We start from the raw sequence: 13305 nt of genomic DNA, 5'->3' as shown, positions 1-13305 counted from the left end.
CGTTACCCTTTGTCCTGTCACTACAATCCCTAATGAAGAGTCCATCCCCAGCATCCCTATATGCCCCCTTCAGATACTGGAAGGCTGCTATGAGGTCTCCATGCAGCCTTCTCTTCTCCAGGATGAACAGCCCCAACTTTTTCAGCCTGTCTTCATATGGGAGGTGCTCCAGCCCCTGATCATTCTCGTGGCCTCCTCTGGACTTGTTCCAACAGTCCCATGTCCTTTTTATGTTGAGGACACCAGAACTGCACACAATGCTCCAAGTGAGGTCTCATGAGAGAAGAATAAAGGGGCAGGATCACCTCCTTCAACCTGCTGGTCACGCTCCTTTTGATGCAGCCCAGGATATGGTTGGCTTTCCGAGCTGCGAGCACACACTGAAGCCGGCTCATGTTAAGTCTCTCACCAACCAACACCCCCAAGCCCTTCTCCACAGGGCTGCTCTGAATTAGTGTCTCTGCTAAGTAAATTTCTCTCACACACAAACCCTGCTTGAATATTTCTGCTTTATTCTGTGGTGTGGTGGAAACATGATGTCCCGTTTTCAGTAAAGGCCGATTGATCTTTGAATCATCTGATGATTAGCAACAGAATGGCATTACTGGTGCATGCCAGAAAGCTCCTACTTGTGAGCCGCTTCTCAAATGTGAACATCAAGGTATTCTCCTGATCAAAAGTCATGTGTATTTTGTCCTGACTCAGCTAACTTTAGTCTACAGGTATATAAACAGGTAAAAATGTGTTCAACATTTACTCACTGTCCTATAAGTTGTGGATGTTGGAGGATTGCACACCAGGCTCTGTAACTGAAGAGCGTGGGAATTGATTTTACCCAATTGCCACCAATTTGTCTGATAATTTTCTTCTCACTTGTCTTCTCTGACACTAGTTTGAGCTCAAATTGCTCCTTGCTGCAGGCTGAGGTACAAAGCTAAATGAGCTAAAAATAAATGAACAATTTAATATTCACATCAACATCGATACGTTTAGTTGTTGATAACATATCACAGGGAGACAGATCAATCGTATGTTTCAAATAGAATATAATGTATAAACATGTTGTATTTAACCAAGAAAAAGTGTGTTTTGTGAATACAAAAATGCAACTTTATGCAGCAGTTCTGGTCATATTTTGATCTTTATCATAAATACATGTTAACTTTAGAAACTGGGGAGCCTTAGTAAGGACCATTCTTGGCATAAGAATATTTTCTGAACCTCCACTAAAAATCAGCGAAAATCAGAAAAATCAGCAATTAAAACTTTTTTTTAGCAGGAACCTATCAAAGAGGATGAAAAAGCATGTTTTATTTATGAAAATATTGCCATCTTTGTCCTCCTACAGACACAGATGTAAGACACAGGGTTAGCTTCCAATTTACATGCAGAAAACAAGGCACAGCAAATTGCTGTATGTGGGAATAGGCAAAGAGAAAGCATCACAATAATTTACTCAACTGCTTATGGTACTAAAAATGTTCCCGTTAAGGTGTGCAGCAGCATTAGAGCTATTTTGCTTGAAAAGGGAATCCTCTGTAACCGTGTTTTGTTTAGCTACCAGCAGAAAGAGTGTCTTTAAAGATGTTCTCCACTCTCTCTCTTTGCAGTCGGCAGATACGACTGCTCTGAGCCACACTGTGATTGGCCTGAAGCCGAACACCATGTACGAGTTCTCTGTCATGGTCACCAAAGGCCGGCGGTCCAGCACCTGGAGCATGACTGCACACGCCACCACCTACGAAGCAGGTAATGCAAGAGCTGCTGGGATGGATTCCTTTGTGTTTTTTCATATTTGCCATCAAAAGCCTCGTTCAAGTTCACATGAACTTCTTCAACATGAACTGGCACTGTATGTACAAATTTAACTGTTTTTCCTCACTTCTTTTCATGGGCACTGAGGCAGAGCAGTCATTCTACTGGGCTCTGATGTCACTGCAAGAAGTTAGGAGATAGTACTACCTTGGCCCACAGTATAACGAGTAGCTGTGACTTCTGATACTAATCATTTTAAAGAGGTCTCAAAGAAACCAAGATCAGGTGACAGCAATTATTCTGTTATCATTAGATAATTATAATTGCTACTTCAAAAATTTTACTTACAAAGTTCTGTGTCGTTTTGTCTCCAGTTAGTAGCTTCCCTTCTTGCTCACTTAGTAGAAAGGACTCAGTAACTGCTTCCATCTACTACACATCCTTCTTGACCAAAGGTCCTGCCTCACAGGCCTGTTCATAACACTGTGTAGACACATTTTAATGGTTTGTTGTATGCTGTGCTGGTGGCTGATGCTTAAGCCCAGGCAAAACCTTTTGTCACTTACAGTGACTAAATCTGTGTGTGAGAAATTAGAGACAGAAACAGGAAAAAGGTCCCCAAAACCTAGTCAATTGAGCAGCCTTTTCAGCTTGAACATTACTTACTATAAAGACACAATTATCTACCCTGTGCAAATTGTTCTTACATAAATTCCAGGCTAACAGTTTGCAATGCATCTCTTCTATCCTCAGTGTGTTTATACATCTGTATTTTATTTTCACCAAGCAGCCATTCTCAATATTAACAATATTGTTATAATAAGCAAACACACTTTGAAGGCTTAATTTAGCTGCTCTTCTCAAGCATTTGAGTGGTATTTTCCAAGCAAGAAGCTATGGTACACCATGCTTGAATTATGAAAGATGCTTCAGATTCTGAAAGGGAATGAATGCAGTTTTGATAAAAGACACCAGATACATATTATATGTAGCCCTAATTCAGTAAGATAGAAATATTTGAAAAGGGATGAAGATGTAGTGATCTCTGCAGATAACATCCTCTCCAAAACATAATTCTTTCTTTATCCTTCATGTGCTTTCCCTTACCCACAGTAGAGAAATAGTATGCCTGGGCTTTACTTCTAGTTACCCTGCAGGTGTAAATGGTGGCACATATCATGATCCCTAGGCTGTCTTTAAACAAGGGTGGGGGTCTACCATTAAATTTTCATTTCTTTGGGAATAAGCCATTGAACCCCTCTTTTGAAACTCCGGAGTACATTTCATAGGATCATAAGATCATAGAATCATAGAATGGTTTGGGTTGGAAATGACCTCAAGATCATCAGTTTCCAACCTTCCTGCCATGGGCAGGGACACCTCACACTAACCCATATCATCCAAAGCTCTGTCCAACCTGGCCTTGAACACTGCCAGGGATGGAGCATTCACAACCTCCTTGGGCAACCCATTCCAGTGCCTCACCACCCTCACAGGAAAGAATTTCCTCCTTATACCCAATCTAAACTTCCCCTGTTTAAGTTTTAACCCATTACCCCTTGTCCTATCACTACAGCCCCTAATGAAGAGTCCCTCGCCAGCATCCTTGTAGGCCCTGTTCAGATACTGGAAAGCTGCTATGAGGTCTCCACGCAGCCTTCTCTTCTCCAGGCTGAACAGCCACAACTTTCTCAGCCTAAAATCATATAATACCACATTGGTCCAACCTTTCTAGGAACAGGAAGACCCTGCACCCAGCACCTTGTCCAGCCCTAACTTAACAGTGTCCAGTGTTGAGGAGTTCAGCACTTCCCTAGGGAGACTATTCCAATGGCTGGTTGTTTTCCATGTGAAAAATGTCCTTCTTTGTTCAGCTGGAATCTCCCCAAGAGTAGCTTGTGCCCATCACCCATCATCTTTTCCATGGGACTTATTGTAAATGGGACTCTTTGTCTTCTTTGTAGCCACCTGTTGAGTACTGGCACATAGCATAAGGTCTCCCTAAGCCTTTTCTCCAGGCTGAACAGACCAAGCTCTCTCAGCTTTTCCTTAAACAGCTTCCCAGTCCTTAGATCATATTTGTGGCCCTTCTCTGGGCCCCTTTCCAGCCTGTCCACATCATTTCTTGTATAGCAGGGAAAAAAACTGAACAGTGTATTCCATATGTGGCCTGACAAGCACTGAGTCGAGCTTTTACACCACTGAGCTGCATGAGGCTGTATACTGCGGAACCACTAGGTTTTCCACATTCTTGATGGTTGCCTATATATCTCTGTACAGTCCCTTGTCCATAGATAAGAATGGCTGTGGTTTGGCTGAAGGTGTTTTTCCTCTTCATCTGTTGTAGACAGCAGCATGTGCATTTGGACACCAAATTAGTACATACTGTATTTTCTAAGGGGGGCTGGTATCTTGAAAACACTCTAGATGCCTTTACAAACCAGCAGATACCAAATGAGGTCTGCCGATAAATATTGATTTGTGGGGCTTTTTTTCAAATGAAAGCCACAGTATACGCCAGTTAAATAACAAAGGGAAAGCAAGAGGGAATATATGTGTCCTTACATTTTCCCATGTGATTGCAATGCAATTATCTGAGCTTGATAGAGCAGCTCTGTTTATTAACGGCATCCTGCACTGCTGATCTTTATTGCCTGTTTTGTACCCATTCCGCATGTTGAATTTCCTGTAATGATATTAAAGAGCATACATATCAGCATCGACAAAGAATTCACTCAAGATTATTACCATGGCTAGGGAGAGTTGCTATGCCCAATGTTCAGAAGCAACTCTCAGAGCCAAGTTCCATCCCCAGATCAGCCTACACAAGTCTTATGAATATGAGAGGTGTTAATAAGTGCTAAGGGAAACATCTAAGGCTTTGATTTTTCTCATGATATCTTATGTTCACAATCTGCTGAAAGAAGACCTCAACTTCAGCAGCTCAATAGAGTTCATGTTTTACTCACCAGTACAGAAAGGTTTTGCTACAGTTTACAAGCCTTTCTAGTTTAGCCTCAAAATAACAGAAAATCTAGGAAAGGAAAGGGTTAATTAGCTCATGAAAACATGTCAGAAGGGTTAATATCAGAGAAAGGGAAACAGCATTCAACATGAAAATGCTGTTTGCCTACAAAGAGATGGATTCACTTCCGTAGAAATTTCTGTGAAGGTAAATAATATCACAGGATAGGCTTGGCAAAAGTAGACAAGAGAAATTGTACTTTAAAACTCGAGTGAGATTCATTTATGAAAATGGTCATTTCTTGCAGTTCCCTGAAAAAGCAGGACCATGCAAGATGGAGAAGAGAAGGCTCCTGAAGGGGAGACCTTAGAGCAGCTCCTGTGCCTAAAGGGGCTACAGGAAACCTGGAGAGGGGCTTGGGACAAGGGCCTGTAGGGACAGGCCAAGGGGAATGGCTTGAACCTGCCCGAGGGGAGACTGAGCTGAGCTCTTAGGCAGAAGCTCTTCCCTGTGAGGGTGCTGAGGCGCTGGCACAGGGTGCCCAGAGAAGCTGTGGCTGCCCCACCCCTGGCATTGCTCAAGGCCAGGTTGGACACAGGGGCTTGGAGCAAGCTGCTCCAGTGGAAGGGGTCCCTGCCCATGGCAGGGGTTGGAGATGGATGAACTTCAAGGTCCATTGTAACCCAGGCCAGTGTGGGATTCTATGGTACTAGGATTGTAGTACACTTTTTGAACTGATGAGCCGATGTCCCAAGCTGGCTACAAGCCAAGTAGCCTTTAAGTGCAACACAGTCCCTCTTAAGAAAACCCCAGCAGCAGCAGTAATGACAATAACAATAATGCAACCTTCCCAAGCGTTGTGTTAGCTCATGTCATGCTTGGCGTCGCCCAGGGCTGAGGGGCTTATCAAAGACATGAGAACTTACGTTCTGGTTTGCCTTCTTCAGGCTAAGAAAGATGCTTTCAAAGAGGAGCACCCAATGTGACAAGGCTGTAGTGAGTCCCATTGGTGCTGGCTCTGGACATATCAGACTGAAAGCGTTGTTCCAGCACATATAGCAAAGAGATAGTCCACCATAAACCTGCAACAAAGAGTGTTATTTCAAAGGGATTAACTCCCTCTGACCAGAGCCTGTACAGCAGCTGGCTCCTCCCTTCTTGTTGTTTGTCACCCTGAAGACTTGTCTCTGTGTTTAGATTGGGCTGGTTTAGTTCAGCACAGTCCAACAGATCTTATAAAGCTTTACCTCACAAAGTGACTTCAGGGCAGTTGTTCAAACATTCAGAAATGTTGTTTAGTGGCCACACAGATGATGAGATGCTCGTATACTGTGTTCCCTGTGCCGTTATGTTCCCTATATGCTCCAGGTCATTGACAGCCAGCATTAAATGAAGTAAATGAACAATGAGCTTAGTGCCAATGCATTTACTCCTCTCTCTTAACTGTTTATTAATACTTGGCCTTCTTTCCTTTCTCCTCCACAGTCTTACAAATTATCTGTGACAATGTCCTGACCTTACAAAATAACTGTGCAAGACGTCCTGAACTTCATCAGAAAGACAGAATGCAAAGTAGATACTGTAGGCTCAGAAATCCAACCTGGTGTCTTTAATAGACTTTGAACAGAAAAACTAGGAGTTTTCTATCATATCTAAAATGTCCCAAGATGAGATATGTTTAGCAAATAAACACAATTATGTTTGGTTTATACTGGTACATACCTACAATTTTTTCTAATAGAGAAGCCACAGTATTATCACTGGTTTTAAGTGCATAGTGTTCCCAGACTATGTTAGGTGTTCCTGGATGTCTCGGTAGAGAATAAGTGCTATCTGCCAAATCCTAACATTCCCACATGCAGTGTTTTGTGCAATTACTGCTGTTAAAATCTCACTTCTAGACAAACCATATGTTACATGTTTGAAATGCATCTAAGGACACTCACATTTGGAAGGATCTAAGAAAGCAGTAGATGCCTATAATAGATGAACGATAGCTCATGGCTGCTATGGTGTGTAAGGAATTCAGAAGAAGGTGAATAGCTTCCATTATGTATTATTTCCATTATTTTCAGCTCCAACCTCTGCTCCCAAGGATTTGACAGTCATTACACGGGAAGGGAAACCCCGGACTGTCATTGTCAGCTGGCAGCCACCGTTGGAAGCCAATGGAAAAATCACTGGTAAATGTTTAAATTATCTATCTTCTCCATTTATTTACCATTCTGAGTGTTTTATGCTTTCGCTCATTAACTCTTTTTTCTTGGGTGCTTTTTGATCTGATGATGCTTTATTTCCTTTTACTTTCATCAGCCAACTTGGTTTAGGGTTCAAGGGAATGTTAGGGATACTGTAAGATCTAGAACTTGGGACGTAAATCTATATTTTTAAATGCTAAAAGCAGTAACATAAGTTAAAAAATGGAGCACCTGAAGTGAAGGTTTTGTGGTTCATGCTGCTCAATTATAATTAGAAATGACTAGTAATTAGTATTTTGTTTGTCAAGAGTGCAATGCATAATACACGTAATAATAGGTTGCTCAGTGCAGCACATCATGGGAGAATTTATTGGTAGATATCTAATTTTACAGTAACTATTTAAGGCAATGATGATCAGGAAAAACCCTAATATTGACTGATAAGAACTGAACTGAACAGATGCTTCACAATGACAGATTTTATTTTCCAAAACACTTCATGTAACCTTAGTGTCTAATTAAGAAATTCATTACAAACTTTTAATGTTAATTTAGTTTGAAAAATACAGTAGAGTTCTATCTGAGATTTTGCTTGTCACTAATCATTTTGGGCTGTTAACAGACATCTCAGAGCCATATAATTATTAGGAGAATTATTGCCCACCTTCAATAACGCGCACATTATGGTCACATTACTACTAACAATTGGGTTGGACTTGTTCTACAACATATTTTTGTGTGGGAGAATGAAAATGTCACTGTTACTGCTCATAATCCCAGTAACACACTGCTGAAGCATTGAGGGATATAAATGCAAGAGGAGGAACACTTCAGAACGATGTCCCATGTGAGCCATTAGCAGTGAAGAGCCCTGCATAAGCTTTTAACAGTTGTAACTCAGCAGGGCCTTACTGGCATCAGATGAGCTGTTGTGAGTTACACCAGGAAAGTAACCCACTTTATGTTATCAGTAAAAATAAGGATGTATTTCCATGTGGACATCACTCTGCAATAACAATTCCTAGGCCAGACTTGCATAACTGTGTATAATTTCGCTCCACATTATCATCAGGACTTTACAATCCGTGACCATGTCCAAAAGGAGGATGTTTTGGTGAAATGCCCTTGTTTACACTAACCTAATTTAGCCATTAGAGAGAAGACATGACCAGTCTGATGGACAGCACACCCAAATGAGCGCTAATAGTCCTGATTCCCCAGTGAGTAAAAGACAAAATAAAACACAAGCTTTCCTGATTTCCAAGGCATGAAATTACTCCATGGTAGCAACTTTTATAGAGCTTTTCCATCAGCAGCAGCAGCATTTAGACCTGAGGCCAGACTGGATCCCCTGGCATCCATGCACGAGCTTGTTTCTTCTAGCACTAGGTTGCAGAATGTCTCTCAAGGGAATTTTTTGCTGAGTGTGTGGTCAAACGTTTCTTAGGCATATGAAGCAGGGTTGCATAGTTGCAGGGTGCTCTAGGCCTCTCAGCCCTGATTACAGGCTTTTTTCTTCTTCCCAGAAGTTCATTTGCAGGCAAAGTAGTTCCTATAAACTATAATAATATCCTAATGCTGGTGCTTGTGGTCTCTAAGTTCTGAAACTTTCGTTTTATTCAGTGGAAAGTAGTTATTGTGCTACTTTAAGATACCAAAATTTTGAGCTACCAAAAATTTTAGTTCTCTATTTCTTTCCCAAAATACTTTCCCCTATAGCTGAAAAGAAATATTGCATGGCTTCCCGTAAGCACCCTGTCATTTAATGTGTGTCATTAATGCCGTATGATTTTATTTCAGGATGGAAACACTAAAGCCTTGTATTGTGTGGTTTATGGAAGCTATCAGACAGAATGATATCTCAAATTTCACCTGAATTTGAGAAATGAGCTTGTAACAGCCTGTTAATGAATGCTAGCTATTTTTATGTTTGCTAAATCTGTATTTCTTGCAGTGAATACCGTAGCTGTGGTTTTGTTCTAAAAATAAACTAATGTGCGTTTTTGTAACTTTGCTCAAAGCAAAATAGACTGGAGGCCTGACATCCCTGCTTTTAAAGAGAAAAGCCAGATTTTTAAGAAATCTGGATTTTACCTGTATTTTGTAAAAGAAGCACTTTAAAATTTGGTGAAGTGCTAACTGAGAGGTTGTGTTTCTTCAGCTTACATCCTCTTCTACACTTTGGACAAGAATGCTCCCATTGATGACTGGGTTATGGAGTCCATCAGCGGTGACCGGCTCACCCACCAGGTCATGGATCTCAACCTGGACACTGTCTACTACTTCAGAATCCAAGCTCGCAACGCCAAGGGAGTGGGGCCCCTCTCTGATCCTACTTTCTTCCGGACGCTGAAAGGTTTGGATCTGTGTCATCGGGATAGTAATGGCACACAGAATTCTCTGATGTTTCTGTGGGAGTTTTGCAATTAATGCCACTTCAGCCAGAAGAGACAGTACTACTTGAAATTGTTTCTGAGAGATAAAAGCAAAACGCTAGGTACAGTACTTGACGAAAGTAAACCACATAATGAGGTGGTAACTATATTTCTAAATTCAGCACTCTGACACCACCTAACTTCCCACCAGCAATAACAAAACTAATTGGATTTGACTGAATTTCTCTAGGGAGGTCCCTATTCCTTTTGGATCCTTTGGTGACTGTAGGAACCTGTAACGACTCACTCCTATCAACAAAGCAGGCACGCACAATCATGATTAGAAATCTCAGCAAGCTGAGATGCAGCTTGCCTTTGTATGGGGAAAGTTATTCCAGATATTTTTCAGTAGATTTCATTAGCAACAGACTAATCAGTGCTTTACCCTTCTCTGTAAGTGACCGGTGAGGAGGAGCAGGCAAAACAGGGGCACCCTTTATTTTCCTGGTATTCCAGTGCCAAAATGTTCATGAGAGCAAAGGACTGCACTTATATCAGATTCAATTTCAAATCAGCACAGAGAGAGATTCCTCTGCTCTCTTCTCCACTGTCTGTCTGCGTGAAGCCCTGACATGATCTACCCAATAATTATTAGTTATGAAGATGTAAGCAATATTACAGTTAGTGGGAAGCAGGGTGCTTGAGGCAGCTCTGCTCCTTCTATTTTAACTGTCATTCAATCATTTGCACAAAGGTATGAAATTACTTCTTAAAAAGATGTATAATTAATGAAAAATGCAAATGACACAAACAGGAAGGAACCATGGCATACGAGAGAGCACGTTATTGCTGTGCCTTCTCTGCAGAAAATCCTGGCATTTGCCTGTAAAAATAACAACATAGCAGAAGACAATTGAAACAGGACACAGACTGGGCCTGAGAATCCATAACTGGAGGGAAATTAAGGAAATCCAGATCCAAACCTTGCTGGAGAGGCTTGGAATTAGCACTCACACTCGGGCCTTTTTTCAATCAGCCTTAAGTGACTTCATTTAATGTGAGCTCTACTAAGCAAAGTGGCTGCAGAGAAAGGGGTGCCACACCATCCCTATATCATTCCCTTTGGTTAGTGGGAGATTGTATTTGAATTCTCTGTCAGCAAACCTTCATGTGAATAGCAAATTTTTGCCCTGCCTTTGAGGGAAGGAGGGGAAACTCCATTTTTCAGCCTTTAAGAAAGGCTTTTGATGAATGAGCCAGTGTCCACAGCCACACAGGCAGAGAGCTTGCCCTTTTTCCTTCACTATCAGTGATATCAATGTCTCTAAAGCACACTATTGACAGTCGAATAGGAGTGAAAAGCCTCATACAACTGTTTCCATGCAGTAGGCAGAGAATCAGAAAAGAGAAAAATTGTGTCAATTTATACTGAGCTTATCATCGCCTGCCCAGGTTTGCAGGACTTACGTGTCCAAGTCATGTTTCACTCCGAATGAATTATTGGTAAGATCCTGATTATTGATTCTGTACTGCCAAGAAATGCAAAGAGATAGCACTTTGCGGGTGCTTCATCTCTATCAAGGGGATGGTGCCAACTTAATTTCATGCTCACAATTTGTGCCAAGCAGAAGTCTATTAGACTGAGCTTAAAATGAGACAAGGCATCAAAATATAATAAGCACAGCGTAATGAGATATGAAAAGATAGAGAGACCCGGATATCTAACTAAACCAAAAGATTAATGCATTTGATATCACCTGCTTTGTAATGTTTACACAAAGTACCATGAAACTCATTTGGGAAATGAATTCTGGATCAGACAGCATCAACAGATACTGAAAAGATGAATTTATACATTTGTTACATCTTGTAATAGCCTACAAGGACTATGTCTAATACCCTGCCATGAATACTTAATGATATCCATCCTAAATATGTCATGTTCAATACTATTCAACTGTTTTTTTGACAAATTTATCCCTACACTTGAGGTGAAAAGACTTTCTGAAGTCTTGAGTGCATTCTGAATTATGCAGAAATGTTGGTTTCCTACCTATAATGGTTATTAACAGAAGCTATGTAAGAGCCATATGGTTATGTGTGTTCTGATGGCAAATCTATGTCCTGATCAGAGGAAGTTTTAGATCACGAGGAGCTAAACAGGCATCAAAGATCCACTAAGTCACCCACTGTCTCGTTTCATACGTTATAGCACTTAAAGCTCCTGCAAGAAAACCAAGCTATTACTTGTGTTGTAATTGCAATGAGGGTATTTGTAGTGACTTTCCTTTACTAATGAAAATGTAGTGATCTGTGAGAAAGAGATATGTTTACTAGTAAACAACACTACCATGGAGTAGTGAGTTTATATTCCTCCACCTCATCTTCACTGATGATAATATAGACAAAAATGGGCAAATCCTGAGGTTATGTAAATTGCTGTTACACTGTGCACTTCAATCAGTCTCTGACAGCTTTCATGAGTTAAGAATCTGCTGGTTTTATGCTCTGGCTGGTTAAATTTATCACTTAAATTGTGAAGAATTTGATACACACATTCTTAGGGACCTGGAATAGAAGGCTGAAACGCGATCGAACGTCTCTCCTTTTCATTGTTATATAGTTTGGGCCGGAATTTGGGATTGTTACTAGGATTTTTCTTATTGCTTCCTGAGTCTAGATGACTTCAGTAAATATTATGCATACATATATATTTATATGTGTTTAAGGAAGAGAAGCAGACAGTGCCCAAATAGTATGTGCATTTTGTGCAACGCAGGGTTATTTTCCCAGATTGCCCTGATGTTATCAAGTCCAAGTCTCCATGTTATAGTAATTTTATGGCATATGTAGGAATGATTTTCAGAAATTCATTAATTTGCAGAAGTAAATACACAGTCTGAAATGTTACTGCAACTGCCCAATGAAACATGGCAACTGAAGAGTGCGTGAATGAACTGGGAGATGGGGAGGAGGATTTCCTTGATCTTTTAAATAACTTGTCAGCAACTTGCTTTTTCATCTGCTACGGAAACAAGCAGATTTTAGAACTAAACTTACTAATGTGTTTAGGCTTCCTCAGCCCCATGTATTCCGAATTTTGGCCACCATTTACAAACAGACTTTACTTGTGTGCTGACTCCTTTAATAAATGACAATGAGGGAGTGGTTATCAGAATCTGACAAAGCATTACATCAACACATCTAAAATTGAAAAAAGTCGCCTGTTAATGCACCGATAGACATAACATCAAGCATGGACAAAGCACTGGATCAGATGTGTTTGGAAGGGGAAGGATGGAAAGGGAGAGAGACAAAGAAGTAGTTAAGAGCTTCACAGTACTCTCAGATACTCCCATTGTGCTAAGATCAACAAGGAAAATGGTATTCCTTGGCTTTCTACAGGACACCAGATTTAAAGTTGCCGCTGCACCATTTCTAGAAGAGCCCTGAAGTGGCAGGTGATGCCGATCCCGCTACTTTACTCCCCTTTTTGGAAAGGATGGTGTGGGGCAGCATTTCTAGCACTGCAGTGCCCTCTAATGCTGTCTCAGCATCGTAGTCCAACAGCACTTCCTAGTTCATAACCACTCCAAAACTTGAGCCCCCAGGACCTGCTGGAAGCCAACATTAGCCATCAGGCGTGCGGCATCTCATGGCACTAGAGGTGTCACAGGTTTCACCTCCTCTATTACATGGAGAAGGAGCCAGGGCAGCATGTAAGAGGCATTCATGCTCAGATGGAGGTAACCGCACTCACAAGCAAGGTTTCATGTTTTTGTGAATATATTTGTCCTAAGGGAATGGTGATAACCCAGGTATGGCTCCGTGGGGAAGCACAGGTGCACAGGTTTCTAGACAGTTTGAGTCAATATGCACCATATACCCGGCTTCTCTGCATCCCTGAGAGACGATTAAAAAAATTACTTGAGGTTTTGGGGGTCATCAAAGGAGCTATTCCCTCTCTGCCGCAGGCACTGAGCTCCTGGATGTGTCTTTAAATGCAAATTAC

General features: G+C 41.2%; 1 protein-coding gene across 1 annotated transcript in view; it reads left to right on the top strand.

Moving 5' to 3' along the window:
• The window catches only part of DCC (DCC netrin 1 receptor), a gene marked incomplete at its 5' end in the record, with an annotated part of 102927 nt that overhangs the window by 31235 nt on the left and 58387 nt on the right, over positions 1 to 13305 (top strand). Inside the window, 3 exons of the mRNA XM_061349039.1 lie at positions 1611 to 1749; positions 6796 to 6903; positions 9080 to 9274. Of these exons, the coding sequence (XP_061205023.1) occupies positions 1611 to 1749; positions 6796 to 6903; positions 9080 to 9274 (442 nt within the window). The remainder of the gene's footprint in view (positions 1 to 1610; positions 1750 to 6795; positions 6904 to 9079; positions 9275 to 13305) is intronic.

This window comes from Neopsephotus bourkii, unplaced genomic scaffold (assembly GCF_033783945.1).
Source record: "Neopsephotus bourkii isolate Nb327-2 ecotype Australia unplaced genomic scaffold, CSIRO-AGI_Nbou_v1 NB_381, whole genome shotgun sequence".
NCBI classification, from domain to species: Eukaryota; Metazoa; Chordata; class Aves; order Psittaciformes; family Psittacidae; genus Neopsephotus; species Neopsephotus bourkii.
The sequence above is the reverse complement of the archived record's forward strand: the minus strand, read 5'-3'. Positions and strand labels throughout refer to the sequence as shown.